The sequence below is a fragment of the Desmodus rotundus genome, chromosome 4 (assembly GCF_022682495.2).
Source record: "Desmodus rotundus isolate HL8 chromosome 4, HLdesRot8A.1, whole genome shotgun sequence".
NCBI classification, from domain to species: domain Eukaryota; kingdom Metazoa; phylum Chordata; class Mammalia; order Chiroptera; family Phyllostomidae; genus Desmodus; species Desmodus rotundus.
This window is the reverse complement of record NC_071390.1, coordinates 66,948,338-66,970,040: the sequence shown is the minus strand read 5'-3', so window position 1 is coordinate 66,970,040 and position 21,703 is coordinate 66,948,338. Positions and strand designations below refer to the sequence as shown.

Below are 21,703 nucleotides of genomic sequence, written 5' to 3'. Positions count from 1 at the left end.
AGGAGACAGACTGAGTTTGAGAAATTATCAGAGTCTGAATGGCCTTCTTTCCACAACAGTCTCCAGTCCCTCTTGACAACTAACTACCTTCCACTCACCTCTTTTTACCCCATTGTAGCCCTTTGTATTCCCCATTGCTCTGAAGATGGGGTCTTAACACACAAGTGCCCAATGAAGACCCATGTATTCAAAATAAATTGGCCTTGAACAGTCAAGTCAGTGATATAAACCAAGTGGAGAGGAAGCCAGTGTGGGGCACTAATTCTTCCAGTGGCCACTTGAAATGAGGGTGGAGGAAAATTTAGAAATAAAATAAATAGGAAGATTGTCATGGTGACCTGAGGCCCTGTTGCTATGTCAGGCAGAGGATGAAGCTGTAATGTGGATTATCTGTCCCAGGCATGGATGCTTTGATCTCAACTAATCTTATTAACAACCATCTGAGTTAGCCACTATAGTTGTCCTCACTCCCAGGTTCAGGCACCTGTCTGGAGTCACACCACCACCCAGTGACAGAGCCAACATCATATCTGGGACTCTTGAGCTCACACTTTTCATTGCTCTGCTCTACCACATTTCATATAGTCCAATACCCAGGGTTTCTGCATTGTGGGGCAAGGAGGAGTCCATAAGATGAGTCATGTCACTAGGGATTTCATGGCTCAGAAACCACAGAAAGGACTTTGTTTAATCTTGTTGGGAAGGTACAGCTGCCCTAGAACTAAGTCTTCTGAATGAAACATTAGTCTGAACTTCTTAGGGGGAATGGCAGCATCTTCATCCAGGTTCATTTGCTTAAGAAACATTTGCTGTGCCCAAGCATAGGTGCAAAGAATAAGATGCTGAGCAGAAGAATGCTGAATTCTAGATGACATCTCGAATTCCCTCATGAGAAGAGGACACAATTCTACTGAAGGTAGAGGTGAACTGGTTTTAGTTCAGAGGGCAGAAGGACTTTCTGTCTCCAAGTGGCCAAATGATAGCAGGGGTGTAATGGAAAGAAGCAAGCATGCCTTCCCTGTGGCCTCTAGGCAGGGCCAGTGACCTCTTACTGCAGATTTGTTGCGAACATCTTCCCAAGGCCCCTAGAGCATCCTGCAGCACTAAGACCCAGGCTTCCTCTAGGAGACTGGGGTCCATGGCTGGTGGGCATGCTGGCCTTCCTACTCAGCTGTCAGCAGCTCTGTGTCATAACAGTGAGAAGCAAGTCTTTTCTACTCACCTCTGAGCATTGACATGTCAATTCCACTCATCACATGAAATATTTCCATGGCAGAGAGCAGGATCTCAGACTGGAATTCTCGCTTCTGTTGGCTGGTGGCATTATCTGGAGAAGCCTGGAAACACACCCAGAATTCAAACAGTAGCTACATGACCATCATGTCCACTCAGTGCCTACTGAGTCCCCTTACCTGGCCTGTGTGCTGATACCACAGCTGCTGGGAGTGTGGGCTGTCGACAGCTCATATCCGCCCCTTCTACAAAGCATTACCTTCTGCTGACTAAGTTGCTTCACCCGGAAGTGATGCCCACTTCCTGGGGCAGGAAGGGAAGTGGAGGGTGGCCCACAGACAATGACTACCTGGAAGGTGCCTTAAGGTGTGGCCAACTCTGGGATGTAGATAGCATACCTGTGCTCCCCTTGGGGCCAGGCTGTGTCTGAGGTCATTTTCTGGCTAGCTTCTCCCTCATCTTCCTTGCATCCCTTCTCTACCTCCTCTGAGAACACAGCCTTTAATAAATCACTTCTCTATAATCCCTGTATCAGGTTCTGCTTCTAGGAACCTGGCTAAGACCTGCCCCTCATTCATCTCTTTACTCACTGCTGGTATGCTCCCTGCTCTGCTAGGGACTGCAGTTCCTGGAGGACACTCTCCCATCACATCACTGAAGTCCCAGATGTTCTAGACTATAAGCTGGCTGTCACAAGAGATCAGCTCTGAGGTCTCCCTAAACATACCACACCCTCGCAGAACCCATGCCCTCTGTCAGCAGATGGCCCAGCAGCCTCTGTGCACTTACCTCCAGCAGCACCTCCAGAGGCAAACACTGCTTGGGGCTGGGAGTTGCAATCAAGAGCTCCCTCAACAGTAGCTGCAGAAACACCCTTAGCTGTTTCCGTGTGGGATGTGACTTGGCAGACATCTGCAGACCCTCCACTGTGCTGTCGTCTTCAGCCTCAGTCCCAGGACTGCTAGCTTTCTGGGTAGACTCATTCGTGACCCCCTCAAAGTCAAGAGAACCCTGAGTAAGTGGTCTGTACTGCCTCAAAGTGCACTCCTATTTACTGCTAAGGTGTGCATGGATGAGATTCTGATCAAAGACGTTAACATGTAAAGGAATTGAGTATCCATCAAAGTAGGTGACTTGCCCAGAGTCTCATGGCTCTTAAGCGTACCTGTTATGGTCCCTGAACCCAAGGTAGGTGGAAGTCATGGAAAGAAGCTGAGCATGGAGCAACAAAAGCCTACAGCACTCAGCAGGGAAGCCCACAATGTGACCTGGGCAAGTTTCCTCCTCAGAGCTACAGCTCTCATCAGTCAAATGGAGATACAGAAATGGACATCACAGAGATGTGGGAGAACAAATGCAAGAACAGTGCATGCCATAGTGCCTGGCCCTGGTATATGGTCAAGAAAGCTGGTTCCTGCCTTCTAGAGGAACCCTTACATTTACTTCCTCCCAGGCTCTTTGCTGATTGTGACAAGTAGGATTTTCAAGTGAAAAGAGGAACTAGGACTTCAGCAAGTCCTGGCATCCAAGTCCCTGAAGCACTTTGGCCTTTGCATTCTCATTTTTACATTTGTAGAAATATACAGAGATAAATGAGGCAGCATCATTAGCCCAGCTATGTCTAGAAAATCACAGAGATGCTGGGAGGACAAATGACATGCCCAAGGACATACAGCTGGGACCCCTAACTCCCAGCCAGTCAAATGTCCATGGGCATTCACTGGTTGGCACGTCCCTCTGTTCATTCATAAAATTCATGCAGCTGTTCTTAATTAAGCCATAAAATGAATTTAATGGCCCCTAGGGAGGTGGTGACTGCATTAATTAGCTCTTTGTGGCCTTGACTGGAAAGATGCCATATAAATTCACAGCAAACCAAAGCCTTCTGGCCAGCAGCTTTCTGCATGAAGATGATCTGTCACATCTTCTGTGCAATGAAGGTCTTTTGGAGCTGACTTGAAATTGGGTCAAGGCAAGGAGGTGTGGTGATAAGTGCTTTGGAACTGTATCCAGGTGCCCCAAGGAAGGGCCTGGCTCATATGAGTTTTCCTGGGAGGTGACTTTGGTCCCGGCCATCCCCCAGGCAGGAAGTGTTGATCATGGGGAAGAAGAGACCTGGGTCAGTGTGCTCCTGTTGCCTTCAGGCAGCCAGCTAGAACCCTGACTCAGCAAACTGTGAGCCTAGCCCACTGCGCAGGGGCTGAGGTGGGGATCTAGGCTAAAAATGTCAGGACTTCAGGGTTCTGGTCACCTCCAGAGGCCCTGCTTGGAGGAATGGTAAAGGTCAGCCTGTGGGATTGTCCTTCTTCCCTGCCTGGCCTCTGTGTGTGGGGTGCCATCCCTCACCCCCTCCAGTGTATTCTTTTCCTTAATCTTACTTTTCTAGCATGTTACTTTTGTTAATATTAGCTCAATAGACCATTTTATATTTTTACAAATCTTCTAGTCTTTATACTTAGTCTTTTCATTAAAACAAATTACTCTTAAATTTGACTTGGACATTTGATTTTATTTTAAACTGACAGTGATAGAAAGGATATGGATCTTAGGGTGAGAGTGTTAGGGGTAGGGAGGGGCCTATGGGAAGAGATGGGTGAGGTTCAAATCTTGGCTCTGTCACTTATTAATCACATAAACCCAGGTGTATTTTACTCTCTCAACCATTTTGTAAGATAGGTCTTAGGCTCCTACTAAACCCAGAGGATACTGGTCAGTGCCGTTCACTGGTATGAGTCTCCCTTTCCCCTACTAACACATATCACCTGTGCATGGTGCCAGTTAGGGTGACATGAAGCACTAGGCTCAGGTCTGCTGTAGGCGTTCAGTAGATGGAGGCTGTCACCATGAATACACTTCTAGAAAAGATTAGCTGAAAAAGCACATCATTCATTTATTTGGTCATTTAGCAGATACTTATGGATCCTGCACTGTGCTTGGCCTGGTTTCTAACCTCACTCCTTACCATTCGTTGTCTTTTATCATGTTCCTTTAACTGCGGTTACAGATTTGCAGACAGCTGTCACTAGCTCATGTTTCCTGTCTTGGTCTCAGTTTCCTACACTACCAAGGAGGGGTGATACATGGGTTTACCAGAAAGTTTTTGACCTTCACACTCACTGAGTCCCCTTGACCTGCTGGGACTGGCTTTCAGGCTCAGACTCACTCATATCTCTTCCTGTAGTCCCTTCTCTACTCCACACTTGCACCTTGCCCTCCAGAACCAGCTGGTCCCTCTACTCTCCCAGCCACCCTCTGACTTCAAGGAGTCCTGAGTCATAGCCTACAAACAAAAGTAGGGTCCTGAGAATAAAAGGCAGAGCAAGTCATTCTTCCAGCTCTCCCTACCCACCCACCCACCCATCTTGGCCTGAGTCACAGCCACAGGCATTCTGGGATGAAATTTGTTGGGAATTTGTTTCACATTATCAGTGGGAGGAGATTCCATATAGAATTGGAATTGATCTGCCATCAAATTACCAAGATTACTAAACTCAAAAAAATTACTGAATCTGAGTTGAAAATGATCTCAAGCTGCATCTTGGCTGAGAAAGAAAAATTACTCAAGTTGTTTACTTACTGTTTCAGTCAAGTTGCCTCAAAATGTATTGTAATTGGAGGTGGGGGGGGATGTGGTAGAGAGGAATTTTGCCCTTCGCTCTTGAAGGAATACACCACTTGCCCCTGTTTCATTGGGGCAGGGTTGTGGCATGTCCTACCTTGTGGGGTTGCATGGGGAAGGTGATGGCGGCCAAGGTCTGGAGGAACTCTGGTGCCCGCCAGGCTGGATCCTGTGGGTAGGTGCTGTGCACAAGGCTGAGGAACTGCAGCACACTGACTGGGAAGGTTTGCTCCCAGGCACCATCTCCACACCCTGTCAAGGGCTGAAAACACATGATGAGAGGGGTGCATGGAAGCCAGAGGATTTGAAATCTAGGAAGAAGACCTGCTTTCTGTGACTCTCCCCCAGGGTTTTCATTGCAAGACCTCTAAGATTGTAGATTGGCTTGGAATACTGGTCTCCAGCTGCAGAAGGGTTTCATGCACATAGGCATAGGTTCTACGGGCTTCACACATACTCCTCTTTCCACCTTATAACAACCCTCTGAGGTAGGTCCTACATTTACCCTTATTTTACAGATGGGACAACAGAGGCACAGAGAGGTTAAATAGCTTGCCAAAGGTCACCTAGCGGGTAAGGAGCAGAGCTAGGAGTTGACTGAGTCAAAGCAATATGCCTATAAAGTCTGCCTGTCTTTCCCATATTCTCGTATTGCTTCTATATGATTTGACATGGCCTTTGTGCTCAAGGAACTTGCAAATCAGGGTCGACCCAGCCTTTCACAGCCCAGTGCTTTTGCTCCCATCTCTAGACTCTGCCTTGGCTTATATATGTCCAGGCCTCTCAGAACTTGAGGAACCCCATCCCAACCAGCCAGGGATCTGGAATGGATCATGTTGTACTTAGCTGATACCCAGTACCCTAAGGGGACCTGGGCACATGTCCATCCCTATACCAAAACCTGGCATCAGTCACATGGCTGAGTCCCCACTGGCTGCACACTAGTGTTCCCTTAGAGCTCAGCTCGCTTAATCAGCTGTGCCAAGTTGTTCTCTCTGGAGATTGACTATAGCCCCAATGTGTCCAGCTGCTGCCTGAGGTCCTGCTTTATCTGATGGACAGCCTGGAATTTGAAAATTGTACCACCTTGCATAGCCATACCAACAACCAGATGGAGTGATGCTCTGACTACTCCTACAAGTGAATGTCAGGTCTTCCTTTGGCCAATTATTGTATTTTGCTGTGTATAATGAGTACCCATGTTTTTGACCCAAACTTTCAGGAAAAAAATTTTTTGTTTAAATTTTTAATTAATTTTTATTTATATTTAGATACTTGTTTTTGTATTATAAAAGAATTTTAACATTTATTTTTTAACATATTATGGTATAAGAAACTTTATGTAACAAGTAATTACAAAACAGAAGAACAGATACAAGGTATTTCAGTTACTACCCATGTATAATGTGCACCCTTATTTTTCCCTAAAAAATTTGGGCAAAAATGTGCATCATAATGGCAAAATACAGTACTCAGCTCCAGCTCCTCCCATCCATGGCTTCCTCATTTCCCCACCAGTCTGCTTCAAGTCCCAGCCCCATATTCCTGAGCCAGCTGTCCTGTTTACTAAGCAGATACCAAGTTCCTAGAACTGAGTCTCATACTAGAATACTTAAACCTATTATTAACAGAAAGGCATTGTGCATGGAACAGCTAGGAAGCAGATTTTGAACTGTACCCTGCAAAGGTTTGGTATGGGCTAAGCAAGCAGGCAGAGAGAAACTGATTCTGACTTCTTCACCAGGTGCTTACAGCACAAGATTAGATTTCAGGGGGAATACCAGAGGTTGGAGTTCAGAGAATGTTTTTTGGAGTTACTCTGCCTGGTTTGAATCCTGCATCTGCTTCTTACTGACTGTGTAGCCCTCAGAAGGTTGGACTACTTTCTTAATCCCCCCACACCTCCAGTCCCAACTCTGTAAAACAAGGATTGTAATATGACCTATTTCATTTGGTTGTTGTGAGGACTGAATGAAACATTTTAGTCCTTCAGGCTTATTTTCATAGTGATTAGCACAGGGTAAATACAGAAAAAGCTGGAAGACAAGATCAGATAGACAGGACTTGAACTTTTGGAAGAGAAACTTGAATTTCATACACTGGGCAACAGAGCCCCCTGAAGGTTTTTAAGCATGGCAGTGAGCAAAAATGTAATGCTGATGTCTGGACACAGGTACATCCACCCTGCCCTTGCTCCATGACTTTGTCTAAGGGAGTTAACCTCCATAGCTACAGTTTCTACATTTGCACAATGGAGACAATGCTGTCTGATTCAAACAATTGTTGAACACAGTGAAATGACTAACATCTATGAGACCAACAATGCAATACATTGGAAATAACTTGGAGCAAGTAGAACCTTCCAACTAGAATAAGAGCTTGTAAGAGTGTAAGTTAGCACTTCACTTTGGAGAACCATCTGGTTATATCTACCAAAGCAAGTCATGTGTACAACTAATGGCGCACAATTTCACTTATGGGCATATTTCTTTGTAAAAGAGAAAAATATGTATGCCCAGACAAAAATGTGTACAAAGCAGCTTTATTCAAATATTTCCAAATGGAAACAACCAAGAATAGTTAAATAAATTGTGATAAGTTATCACAATAAAATACTACTCAATAAAACAAGAATGAATTACTGACATATACAACATCATGAATTAATTCCACAAATATAAGGATGAGTGAAAGAAGCCAGATGTGATAGATTACATACTGTATGATTCCATTTATATCAAGTTCGCAAACTAGCAAATTAATCTGTGGTAGGTTAGTTACCACTGGGCAAGGGAATAACATCAAACCAAGTAAGTTCTGAGCAAACAATAATATAAGTAAGATAAAATAAAAGAAAATAAATGGTTTGAGAAAGGTATGGTATAGTTATTTGCTACAATTAACTTTCTGGTCTTTTTCTCTTATCCTTCCACTTTTTGCTTTTATATTTTGATACTGGTTTACTGCACATAGTAGATTATATTTTTATGACAGATATCTGCATTGAACCAATACAACCTTTGAGTGGCTTTGCTTCTATTATGTTTGTTAAATATCAGAAGGTTGAGCCTTGTTTATTGACCAATCTGAGAGTCCCATCTGTAATATAACAGTTAACCATTTTACGTTTGATATTATAATGTAAATGCTTAGTTTTATTTTTTATTTCTGTCAGTATACTATATATTTTCTTTATTTTAAATATGCTCATGTTTATTTCATTTAAAAAGCTCACCTTTTGCTTTTTAAAAATAAAATTAATTTGTTACAAAAGTAACAGGCTTCTTATTCTGCAAACAGAAATATATGTAATTTTTCAGGTATCCCAAAATTAATTACAACATTAGATCTATGATGGAACCATGAATAAGTTCCTCAAAGATGTAAAGTGTACAGATCACATGCTCTGACGAGAACAAAACAAAACTGACAATGGTTAACAACAATAAAAGAATCAAAAAGTTCAACCACATGGACACTGTAAAATATAAATCAAAAAGTCTTTAAAACTGCAATCACAGAAACTCCAGAGGACAAAACAAACAAAAAAAAATGAAGGTGCCAAATATCAAAATCTTAGAACTAGCCAGAAAAAAAATCAGGAGAATGATAAATATATCCTAAGGTGGTTCATTAAATAAATCTGCAGGTCCTGAGCTTTTTAAATAATGGGAGTGGTGAGGCAAAGAGAGAGTATAAGCTTATAAATTAAGAATAAGACAGGGAAAATAATCACACAAAAATTAAATAATTTTAAAAAGTACTCAGAAAACTACATAACACTGAAGAAAGAAATTAAGGAAGACAAAAATGGAAGCATGTACCATGCTCGTGGATTGGAAGAATTAACATCATCAAAATGGCCATAATACCAAAAGCAATTTATAGATTCAATGCAATCCCTATTAAAGTACCTATGACATATTTCACAGGTATAGAACAAACATTTCAGAAATTTATATGGAATCATAAACGACCCCGAATAGCTGCAGCAATTTTAAGAAAGAAGAACAAAGCAGGAGGGATCACATGCCTGACGTCAAACTGTATTACAAGGCCACTGTAATCAAAACAGCGTGGTAGTGGCATAAAAACAGGTACATAGACCAATGGAACAGAACAGAGAGCCTAGAAATAAACCCAAGTCTCTACAGTCAATTAATATTTGACAAAGGAGGCAGGAGCATAAAATGGAGTAAATATAGCCTCTTCAACAAATGGTGCTGGGAGAGCTGGACAGCTACATGCAAAAAAAATGAAACTTGATCACCAACTTACACCATACATGAAAATAAATTCAAGGTGGATAAAACACTTAAATATAAGTCATGACACCATAAGGGTCCTAGAGGAGAACGTCGGCAGGAAATTCTCAGATGTCCCATGCAGCATCTTCACTGATATGTCCCCTAGAGCAAGGGACATAAAGGAAAGAATAAACAAATGGGACTACATCAAAATAAAAAGCTTCTGCATGGCTAAAGAAAACAGCATTAAAATAAAAAAGAACCAACAGTATGGGAAAACATATTTGCCAATGATACCTTGGACAAGGGTTTGATCTCCAAAATATATAAAGAACTCACATGACTCCACTCCAGGAAGATAAAAAAACCTAATTAAAAAATGGGCAAAAGACTTGACTAGACACTTCTCCAAGGAGTTCACACAGAGGGTCCAGAGACATATGAAAAGATACTCAGCATCACTAGCCATCAGAGACATGCAAATTAAAACTACAATGAGATACCACTTCCCACCAGTGAGAATGGCCATCATAAACAAATCAACAAACAAGTGCTGGTGAGGATGTGGAGAAAAGGGAACCCTAGTGCACTGTTGGTGGGAATGCAGACTGGTGCAGGCACTGTGGAAAACAATATGGAATTTCCTCAGAAAACTAAAAATGGAACTGCCTTTTGACCCAGCAATTCCACTGCTAGGATTACATCCTAAGAACCCTGAAACACCAATCCAAAAGAACCTATGCACCCCAATGTTCATACAGCACAATTTACAATAGCCAGGTTCTGGAAGCAACCTAAATGCCCATCAGTAAATCAATGGCTCAAAGAACTATGGTACATTTACACAATGGAATGCTACACAGCAGAGAGAAAGAAGGAGCTCCTACCCTTCACAACAGTATAGATGGAATTGGAGACCATTATGCTAAGTGAAACAAGCCAGGTGGTGTGGGACAAATACCATATGATCTCACCTTTGACTGGAACATAATCAACAAAAGAAAAAAGCAAAATATAACCAGAGACACTGAAAAGTAAGAACAATCTGACAGTAACAAGATGGGAGGGGGGAAGGGACAGTGGGGAGAAGGGTTTTCAGGAACTACTATGAAGGACACATGGACATAACCAAGGGGGAGGGGAGAAGCAAGGGAGGGAGGAGGGTTTGGCTGGGGTAGGGGGGAGTGGTGGGGGAAAAACTGTAATTGAACAACAATAAAATAACAAAAATAGAGATCAAATGTGAATATTAAATAAATGGGGAGATTTAAAAAAATATGTTACCTAAACTAGGTCGAAGAGACATTTAAATGCCTAAAAAAGGCAATAATGGGAAATATTTAGCTCCAAGATGTTTCATAGGAACAATTTAAATCAGATAGAAATTATGGATTTAACATCTTCTTAAATATAAAGTCTTTTAAAAATAAAGCTAGCATAATACTGATATAAAAACCTGACATTTGCCTTCGTGTCAAAACAACCTCTCCACCCACCTATGGTGTACTTGGATGGCCTTAATTAAGGGCTCTCCATGAATCCTCTCTATGTCATGTCTACAGTGGGTAGATATCCATCTTCTCTAATACAAGTCTCTCTACATGTGTGGCTCACCTGCCCTGGCAGAGGTGAGCTCCCTGAGGGAAGAGGCCCTATTTCCATATCCATATGGTCCCAAAACTCTTGACCTAAAGTAGTTGCTCAGAAATGTTCCCTTTGACTGAATGCATAAATCTCCCAGTGATGAAACTCAAATGATTAAGTGAATGAAAAATATGGTCAATTAATATTTGACAAAGGGGGCAGGGGCATAAAATGGAATAAAAACAGCCTCTTCAACAAACAGTGTTGGGAGATGTGGACAGCTACATGCAAAAAAAAAAAGATTTGACTACTACCTTACACTATACACAAAAATAAACTCAAGATGGATAAAAGACTTAAGTATAAATCATGACAACACAAAAGTCCTACAGGAGAACATAGGAAGGAAAATTTCAGATATGGCACACAGAAATATTTTTACCCATATGTCCCCTAGGGCAAATGATACAAAGGAAAGAATAAACAATTGGGACTACATCAAATTAAAAAGCTTCTGCAGAGTTGAAGACAACATCAGCAAAATAAGAAGGGAACCAACTGTATGGGAAAATATATTTGCCAATGATACCTCAGACAAGGGTTTGATCTCCAAAATACATAAAGAACTCACACAACTCCACTCCAGGAAGACAAACAATCCAATTAAAAAATGGATGAAGGACATGAACAGACACTTCTCTAAGGAGGACATAGAGAGGGCCTAGACACCTATGAAGGGATGCTCAATATCAGTAGTCATCAGAGGATGCAAATTAAAACCACAATGAGATACCCCTTCATACCAGTCAGAATGACCATCATTAGCAAATAAACAAACAACAAGTGCTGGTGAGAATGTGGAGAAAAGGGAACCCTAGTGCACTGTTGGTGGGAATGCAGACTGGTGCAGCCACTGTGGAAAACAGTATGGAATTCCCACAAAAAACTAAAGATGGAACTGCCTTTTGATCCAGTGATTCCACTGCTTGGATTATACTGTAAGGATCCTGAATCACCAATTCAAAAGAACCTATGTACCCCAATGTTCATAACAGCATTATTTGCAATAGCCACATTTGAGAAAGAGCCTAAACGTCCATCAGTAAATGAGTGGGTGAAAAAACTGTGGTACATTTACACAGTGGAGTACTATGCAGCATAAAGGAAGAATGAACTCCTACCCTTCACAACAGCATGGATGGAACTAGAGAGTACTATGCTAAGTGAAATAAGCCAGGCAGTGAAAGACTAATACCATATGATCTCACCTATAAGTGGAACCTAATCAACAAAACAAACAAACAAACAAAAAAGAATCAGAGACATGGAAATAAAGAACAAATTGACAGGGACCCAAGGGGAGGGTGACAGGGATAACAGGGAAAAGAGGGGTAACATATACAAAGGACCCATGGACAAGGACAATGGGGAGGGGATAGTCTTTGGGAGCTGGGGTTAGATGAGGCAGAGGAGAGTAAGGGTGGGGGTTGGAAATGGGGACAACTGTAACTGAACAACAATTTATTAAAAAAAAAAAAAAAACCCAGTAGCAACTGCAGTAACAACAATGAACTACAGATAAGAGATTTGGAAATTAAATCAAAATATGTCACCATAACTTCAGCTTGAAACCCTGAGCAGAAAAGTCCTAAAATAACTTTTAAAGGCATTCTTTTTCTGTTTTAAGTTGTTTTAAATTTAAAGAGTATTTACTTCTGATTTTGCCATTTCTGACAGTCTAAAATCATTAAAAAGGACACAAGAATTCAAATTTACATTAGGGGTCAAATATTTTGCCCCAGATTTAATGTTTTTCATCATTCGAAAGATAAAATTTTATTAATGTGTTGGACTGATTTTTTTGTTTCAGTTTTTACACTATTTAGAATCATAGCTTTCTAGAGGCAGAGGGAATCTTTTGTATAAGGGACAGTCCCAACTCTGTATGTGGATTAAATATTATGCATATAAATTGTAATCTAAATTTTCAAAATATGGAATTACAGAAGACAAAACAGAACCAAAGTACTACCAAAGCATCAGCAACAAGGAAGGAAGGAAGGAAGGAAGGAAGGAAGGAAGGAAGGAAGGAAGGAAGGAAGGAAGGAAGGAAGGAAGGAAGGAAGAAGGAAGGAAAAGAAAGAAAAGAAAAGAAAAGAAAAGAAAAGATCCCTAGTGCACTGTTGGTGGGAATGCAAACTGGTGCAGCCACTGTGAAAACCAGTATGGAATTTCTACAAAAAAACTAAAGAGGGAACTGCCTTTTGCTCCAGAAGACTTTTGGCAAGAGTGAATAAATGGCATTGGAAACATTTAGGCTGGTTTTCCCTTTTGTGCACCTAAGTTCTCGCCAGGAACCTGCCTTGCCTCTTTTATCAAGGATTCTAAATAACACTTGCTAATTATTGACATTACTTGGAAACTACTGAGAAAAGTCAAGGTGACCCTTCCAGACTTGTCTGACCCTCATCATGGCATTGGGGAATGGGACTCACCTGGCTCATTGTAGCCTTCAGCATCTGCAGGAGCAGCAGGGCACCCTCAGTGCACAGCCCAGCCCGAAGGACTTCCTCTGTGTGGTGCTTCTGCAGGAGCCACTGCAGTGCAGCATCCAGGCTGTCCTGAAAGAGGAGGCTGGGGCTGCAGTGATGCCTGCACATGACAACACACCAGGATGGCTGCTTTTTCAGCCAGGATGTTGAGTTCCCCAAAAGGCCCCATTGGGGAAGGCAGAACAGCACAGTAACACCCTGGCTGGCTGGCCCATATGGGGAATTTTAGCCCACTTGGTGCATAAGGGAAATACATACCTCCAAAAAGGTGCTGGAGACCCCACTAACAAATTGAGTTGCGTTTAGTCCTTTTAGTCTGACATCAAAAATACTGTCTCAATCAACTTTAATGAATCTTTGTGAATGATATTTTCGGAACATGACAAATTCACTTCAGGGAAATTTCATACTGTAGTGGACAGAACACTGGTTGACAAACAGGATGCTCTGATTTTGCCTCTTCAAAAGTTGGGCTTAAGCATGCTGTTCACCAGATCCATCCATGCTGTCACAAAGGGTAGAAGCTCCTTCTTTCCTTCTGCTGCGTAGTATTCCATTGGGTAAATGTATCATAGTTTTTTTTGATATATTTATTGATTATGCTATTACAGTTGTCCCATTCCCCCCCCCCTCACTCCACTCCATCCTGCCCACCCTCTCCCTCCCACATTCCCCCTCTATAGTTAATGTCCATGGGTCATACTTATAAGTTCTTTGGCTTCTACATTTCCTACACTATTCTTACCCTCCCCCTGTCTATTTTCCACCTATCATTTATGCTATTTGTTCTCTGTACCTTTCCCCCTCTCTCCCCCTCCCAATCCCCTATAGATAACCCTCCATGTGATCTCCATTTCTGTGGTTCTGTTTCTGTTCTAGTTGTTTGCTTAGTTTTCTTTTGTTTTTGTTTTAGGTGTGGTTGTTTATAACTGTGAGTTTGCTGTCATTTTTACTGTTCATATTTTTTATCTTCTTTTTCTTACATAAGTCCCTTTAACATTTCATATAATAAGGGCTTGGTGATGATGAACTCCTTTAGCTTGACCTTATCTGAGAAGCACTTTATCTTCCCTTCCCTTCTAAATGATAGCTTTGCTGGATACAGTAATCTTGGATGTAGGCCCTTGCCTTTCATGACTTGGATACTTCTTGCCAGTCCCTTCTTGCCTGGAAGGTCTCTTTGGAGAAATCAGCTGACAGTCTTATGGGAACTCCTTTGGAGGTAACTGTGTCCTTTTCTCTTGCTGCTTCTAAGATTCTCTCCTTCTGTTTCATCTTGGGTAATGTAATTATGATGTGCCTTGGTGTGTTCCTCCTTGGGTCCAGCTTCTTTGGGACTCTCTGAGCTTCCTGGACTTCCTAGAAGTCTATTTCCTTTGCCAGACTGGGGAAGTTCTCCTTCACTATTAGTTCAAATAAGTTTTCAATTTCTTGTTCTTCCTCTTCTCCTTCTGGCACCCCTATAATTCAGATGTTGGAACATTTCAAGATGTCCTGGAGGTTCCTAAGCCTCTCCTCATTTTTCCAAATTCTTGTTTCTTCATTCTTTTCTGGTTGGATGTTTCTTTCTTCCTTCTGGTCCACACCGTTGAATTGAGTCCCAGTTTCCTTTGCATCACTATTGGTTCCCTCTACATTTTCCTTTGTTTCTCTTAGCATAGTCTTTATTTTTTCATCTAGTTTTCGAACAAATCCAACCAATTCTGTGAGCATCTTCATAACCAGTGTTTTGAACTGTGCATCCGATAGGTTGGCTATTTCTTCCTGGCTTAGTTGTATTTTTTCTGGAGCTTTGAAGTGTTCTGTCATTTGGGCCATTTTTTTTTTTTTTGTCTTGGCATGTCTGTTACTTAAGGGGGCAGAGCCTTAGGTGTTCCCCCGGTGCGGGGTAATGCTGGTCACTGCTGCGCTGTGACACTGTACGTGGGGGAGGGGCCGAGAGGGAGCAATGGCACCTGCTCTACTCTCCACCAGATTTCAGCCACTCCCTCCGCTACCCAGAATCAAATTGGGCCCCTCTGCTGCTCGTTCCCGAGTGGGTGGGCTTGTGCACACTCTAGCCCCCTGTGGGTCTCTCCAACGACCTCTCCTGTGAGGCTGGGAGTTTCTCCGGCTGCTGCCCCAACCCCCACAGGTGTTTTCACTCAGAGGTTTGAGGCTTTATTTCCCTGCACTGGAGCCCTGGGTTGTGCTGTCTGCTTCGCTCCCTGCCGGTCTGCTTTACTCCCTGCTGTTCCTCCTGGTTTATCTGTGAGTGAATGTGGGGCCGTTGGGTGCTACCCGCCACTCTGCCTGCCCCATTCTCTGCTACTCTGAGTCCGGCCCTCTCGGTTTATCTGTGTGGGACTGTAGGGCCACAGGGTCTGCTAGTGGTCGGACTGCCTGCCCTGTTCATCCAACACTCCACCAGTCTCGGTCCCGCCATGGCCAAGCGAGTCCTCTCCACCCAGGTGCCCGTCTCTGCCCCTCCTACTGGTCTGGATGTATGTTTCTTTTTTATCTCTTTGGTGTCAGACTTCCTTGCTGTTCAATTTTCTGTCAGTTCTGGTTGCGTGAGGAGGTGCAGTGTGTCTACCTGCGCCACCATCTTGGTTCTCCTGTATCATAGTTTTTTAATCCATTCATTTACTGATAGGCACTTAGGTTGCTTCCAGCACTTGCCTATTGGAAATTGTGCTGCTAGGAATGTTGGGGTGCATAGGTTCTTTTGAATTGGTGTTTTGGGGTTCTTAGGATATAATTCCATCAGTGGAATTACCAGGTCAGACAAATACCATATGGTCTTACCTGTAAGTGGAACCCAATCAATAAAACAAATAAGCAAGCAAAATATAACCGGAAACATTGAAATTAAGAACAAACTGACAATAACCAGAGGGGAGGTGGGAGGGGATAATGGGGGAAAACAGGGAAGGGTTTTCAGGAACATCTATAAAGGCCACATGGACAAAACCAAAGGGGAGTAGGATCAAGGGTGGGAAGTGGGGGTGTCTGGGGTGGGGGAGTGGGGGGGGAGAAATGGAAACAACTGTAAAGGAACAACAATAAAAAAATGTGAAAAAAAATCCTGGAAAAATAATAGCATGCTGTTCATCATCTTGGCAGTTTAGTTTCTCTCTCTGTGAAATAAAAATTGTGTTATCTACCCCATGGAATTGTCATAAATATCAAGTGAAATAAAATATGTAAAATATTTATCATGGGTCCTGATACTCAGCAGATATGTGTTTCCTAGGTACTTTCTCAGAGAAATATAAATACAGGGTTTTGATGAATTTAGCTCAGCATACAGAACACTTTATTTTGAAGTGGAATTTATAACACTTCAATTATATATCAAGATTTAAATCTGTCAAATATAGTAATGAGCAGCCCTGACCAGTGTGGCTCAGAGAGTTGTGTGTTGTACTGCAAACTAAAGGTTCGATTCCTGGTCAGGGCACATGCCTGGGTTGCAGGCCAGGTTCCCAGTTAAGGGTGTGTGAGAAGCAACCAATTATGCATTGATGTTTCTCTCCCTCTCTTTCTCCCTCCCTTCCCCTCTCTCTAAGGATAAATAAATAAAATCTTTTAAAAAATACATAATGATGTGCAAAGGAAGTGTACTTTTTCGCCTTCTACTTGCAAACTATGACCCCATCCAATTTCAATTTAGTGCAGTTTAACTCAACTCAATTAAGATCAAAAAAACAATTTTTGATTCTGCTATCTGTCAGGAGCCCAACAAGGTAAGTAAAAGGTGGTTCTATTCTTGAGGTTTCTCTTTACATATTTGCTAGAGAGAAAGGCAAATATGTAAGTGTGTCTGTGCCACATAAGGCAAAGGTATGCGGAGGCACAAAGGAGGGATGGCTCCCTCTGTCCAGAGGGTCTAAGCAGGAGGTGGCATCTGAGGCAGGTGATTGTGGGAGAAAAAGGTCATTAAAGGCACAGGATGGCCAAGCACACCCTCTGGAGGTGACTCAGGAAGATCACAGCATGAAGGGCAGACAAGTATAGAAGCTGGGCAATTGTGGGACACAAGACTCAACATATACAAGGTTTATATCAGAATAGGGGAATAACAGGGGTATTACTAAAGCGAAGGCCTAAACTGAGGCTCTAAGCCTTTGGTGCCAGTCATTCGCCTTCCCACACCACCCACCACCATCAAAGAATTCTTTAGCTGTGCCCAAAAGGAGAAAAATCTAAAAGTGGGACTGATGAAAATGGAGAGCTTCTGGGGAAGATGATGGGAGGCAGAAGTGGAGGAAGTCAAGGGTATCTGAAGAGCCAGCCAAGGTGTGTGTACAGCTACGGAAAGAAATGGTTCAGGACAAGACTCTGGAAGAAGTGAATCAGGGTAAGGGTGGAGAGTCTTAGGGAACTGCCTCAGTCATGTGGAGTCAGAAAACCAACTGTGTCACTCCATCCCTGGGGTGCCCCCAGAACCTACTTTGGGCCCGCCTGTCAGTTCTGTAAGTGGAGTCTGTAGAAAGAAGGTGGACACGATGAGGTAGACTTCCGGAATATGAACATGGTGGGCCAGAAAGTCATGCAGAACACGGAATCCAGGAAGCAGGCAGGGGCTCTGGTCAGGCATGGGAACGTGGTTCTTCAGGTTATCTATTGATCAGGAATGGGTACAAAATCCAACTGAGAACAACTGCAATTGATTCTGGCCAAGGAGGATTGGGCACATGAGGGAATTCCCTGCCCCTCACTCATCCCATAAAAAGTCTAGGTAGAAATATACAAATGGCACAAGAAAATTCTCAACAATAATTCCTTTCTCTATTCCTGACATGCTCATTCATTCAAAAACAGATATTTAGTGCCTACAACCTTGAAGTCCACAAAGTAACTTTGTATTAGGCCATAAGGACATAATGTTCCCACAAAATGTACAGAACCCCAGGCCCTCACCAAGTACCTACAATAGTGGAAGGGACAGGCATGAAGTGATTAAATATCAACTAAATATATGCTTATATTTATAAATAAATAAGCATATTTATATGCTTATAAATACACTATAAAGGACAATAATAGGGGCAAAGAGAATATAATAGAGATGCCCTAATTCAAGTGGGACCCTCCATTCCTAGAGAAAGTGCCACTTGAACTGAGATCTTGAGGATGAATACACATCAGCCAGGAGACACCTGCTGGTGTTGTGGGTTGGGAGAAACCTCCCAGGAACAGGGAAAGAGCTAAGGAGCCTTTCAGAAGTAGAATGAAGTCCCCAGTGTCTGGAGAGCAGTGGGGCTCTTGGGGATCCTAAAAGGGAAATCAGAGAGGGCTGGGCTGATTGGGAACCAGGGGTCAAGGTGATACTACTGCACAGGAGTCCTGCAGGTCCCAAGGAGAGAGTAGGAGACAGGCAGGTCCCACGGCTCCCTTGAGGAGTTGGTGCCCAGCCTCCTGGAGATAGGCGCACACTCACCCATCATGATGTCCACACCTTTGGAGCTGTATTCCACCCAGGTTCCTGCAGGCAGGCCATCTTTGAATTGTGTGAGGAGGATAGGGCTTGACAGAAAGTGCAATAGCAGCTTCAATCCCAGCACAGTGGTACTGGAATGCAGGTGGCCTTGCAGGAACAGCAGAAACCAGTCGGGCCCTAAGCTCAGGAACACCTCCTCTTTCATCCTAGGGGGCCAGTAAATGCAACGAATTATCCCATTCTATGTGCAAATGGAATGTTCAGAAAATATGAATAATGGCCAACCTCACTAGTCTTCTAGGAAAGGCAAACTAAGGTTAACATCTGGATATCACTCAGCAAAATACATATTGCATTTTAAAAGAACGGTAAACAAAATGCTGGCAAAAGTGCTGTAAAATAGATGAATTTGTCTATTTTTCTTAAAGATTTTATTTATTTATTTTTAGAGAGAGGGGAAGGGAGGAAGAAAGAGGGAGAGAAACACCAATTTGCGCTTGCCTCTCACATGCCCCCAACTAGCCCACAACCCAGGCATGTGCCCTGACTGTGATGCAGACCAACAACCTTTTGGTTCTCAAGCTGGCACTCAATCTACTGAGCCACACCAGCCAGGGCTGAATTTGTTTATTAATGGCTGAAGTGTAAGTTGGTGGAAGGTTTTCAAAAATAATTTGAAACTGTGTATCAATTGCTATAAAACATGCAGGCCCCTGGATAGCCCCACTCCACTGATATTCACACTCCCACAGTGTCTGATAACCACACATCTAATTTCAACAATATAACCATATGAAACACAAAATGGTTATTTACTTCCCTTTTTAAATACACTGGTCAAAACTAATCTAAACAGAATAGTACAAAGTTTCTGCATCTTTATCACTTTAGAAAAAAAACACAATTTATTGTCACCTTCAAAAATGAATTTTAAAATGATGGGTCTGGAGAACACAGACTTGCTAGAGGGAAGTGGAAGACAGGGAGGTGGGTGATGTCTTCTAGTCCTGCCCCTAAATTGACAGACTGGATGACTTTGTCAGAACTCTTGATGTACTCTGGTCATTTTCCTCAATGATGAGGGTGTGGTGGTGATAGTGATGGTGATAACAGCAATTAGCTTATAAAATATTTATATTATCTTAGGCACTGTGCTCCAGGCTATCCACATATTAACTTTAATCTATGGAAAGTACTCTTTTTATTCTCACATAGATGAGTAGAAGAGAGCAGTGAGAGTTTAAGTTACCTCCCCTTGGAACAGAGCTGGGATTTGAACCCAGAAGTTCTTACATCTGAGCCCAGGTGCTTAAGCATTATACTACATTCCCTTTCAAAAATAATGAAAAGCAAAGGTTGAGACTAGCATATCTCCAAGTTTTCTAGTTCTACCATGCTGTGATTCTAGCAAGGTGAAGACTTAAGGGCTAGCAAATTTTTAAGCACTGTTTGCAAAGCTGTTTTTCTAAGGGGTAACACCCACTCCTTCTCCAAACACACATAAACCATAAAATATCAATTTGGCAAGAACAAGGATCTGGATTGACTTGCTCAGCACCACATTCTCACATCAAGGAACAGTGTCTGGCACATAGTAGGTGTTCAACAAATAGTTGTTAAATAAATGACTCCAGGGTAGGATGTCAAGCATATAGTGGGAGAGTTAATGGAATTTTATGATTACACATGGTTTTGAAAGTTGATTGAAGGCAGATATTTCTTTTTCAACTTGGGAAAATATCTAAGTAACTAATGGTAAATAGCAGAGGAATTTGGCAAACCTTTGCCTTGATAGATGTTATTTAGGCTAACCATTTATCCATTCTATTGTCTGCCAAGTAAAGGACATCAAAATCAGTAATTGTCATAACTGCTGAAACAATAACAATTATACTAGAGCAATGGTAACAAAAGGAGCTTATTGTAATTATACCAAATCTGTTTCCAGCTACTATGCCCATTAAACATTTTCACTAGAATATCTTAGGGCAAGGTCTGCTTTATTGGGTGGAGAAAATATAATTTTCTTTTTGACTAGAGCAGGAGCCATACTGCAGAAAGCCAACTCTGAGATGCTAAACTTTTCATTAAGAAAAGGTTTTAACACCACATCCTGTATGAGGCAGCCTCATGCCAAATCACTCTTCCTGGAGCTACTTACTCAGAGGACAGATGAAGTTGGGAGGAAGATATTACACTGAGCAGCATCTCCAGCAACTGGTTTCTGAGCCAGATTGTCTTTCCAGATGTTTGGCTTCCAGCTACAAAAGAGAAAATTTAGATTTGAGAGTGAATGCTGTAAAGAGACATATTTTCTGTAGTAAGCAATCATATTCAGAAAATGCTCATTTCATTCAGGACTTAGGGCATGGATGGGACTCCAAATTTTGCCATTCAATTCTAGACTTCAATACAATGCTTTAAAAAAATTTTCAGGAAGTATTCTTAAAGTTCTCTTTAACTAAAGATGTTTTTAATCTCCCTATCTTCAGAAAAAAGTATCTTCCAATGGAAGATTTTTTTAAATTATCATAGGCTGCAACATTTCTTGAGCATCCACTAGCTGCTGAGTATTATGCTGGGCATTGGGGATAGAGTGTGAAGACTATGGTACTCAGTATTGGTTCCTAGCCTCTAGCCTAGGCCTTTGGTATGTCGATGCTGCAATAAAAATAGTTTGAGTTAAAGCAAGAGGTATATAGATCCAGCGGAAAAAGAAACTTTACTCCTGAATGTTATTATTGCCATGAAGGACATATCAACACTGTGCCAATAGAAGATGTTTTTACAAAAGTTTCAGAATGGAGTCCATATAAGAAGGAGGGTTGGTTAAGTAAGCTCACTGTTAGCTCATTATCCATTCATTCATTCCTTTGGTTAGCCAGTTGTTTTACAATTAACTCAGGGCACAGACACCAATCTATAGAAATAGAACAAATGAAGCAACTTGAGAAAGTGGAGTCAGGTTCCCCTCTATTTGGATTCTTGCTCAATTTCTTATTAAAGTCCTAATATCTCTGAGCCTCAGTTTCCTCATCTGCAA

The 21,703-nt window shown here is 42.1% G+C and overlaps 1 protein-coding gene across 4 annotated transcripts in view; it reads right to left on the bottom strand.

The window, feature by feature from the left end:
- WDFY4 (WDFY family member 4) overlaps window positions 1–21,703 on the bottom strand; it is a 353,171-nt gene that overhangs the window by 188,640 nt on the left and 142,828 nt on the right. For 3 of the 4 annotated variants that reach the window (XR_008426691.2, XM_045196058.2, XM_053922799.1), the window contains exons 28-34: window positions 20,822–20,921; window positions 18,661–18,866; window positions 17,671–17,840; window positions 13,179–13,304; window positions 4,950–5,114; window positions 2,023–2,226; window positions 1,223–1,337 (exon numbers count right to left, since the gene is read on the bottom strand). Coding sequence is in view for 3 of the 4 variants with exons in the window: in XM_045196058.2 (XP_045051993.2) it covers window positions 1,223–1,337; window positions 2,023–2,226; window positions 4,950–5,114; window positions 13,179–13,304; window positions 17,671–17,840; window positions 18,661–18,866; window positions 20,822–20,921 (1,086 nt within the window). In the remaining variant the exon portion in view is untranslated. Of the gene's footprint in view, window positions 1–1,222; window positions 1,338–2,022; window positions 2,227–2,247; window positions 4,103–4,949; window positions 5,115–13,178; window positions 13,305–17,670; window positions 17,841–18,660; window positions 18,867–20,821; window positions 20,922–21,703 lie in introns of those variants that run through there. The other variant, XM_045196055.2, reaches the window with a different exon arrangement.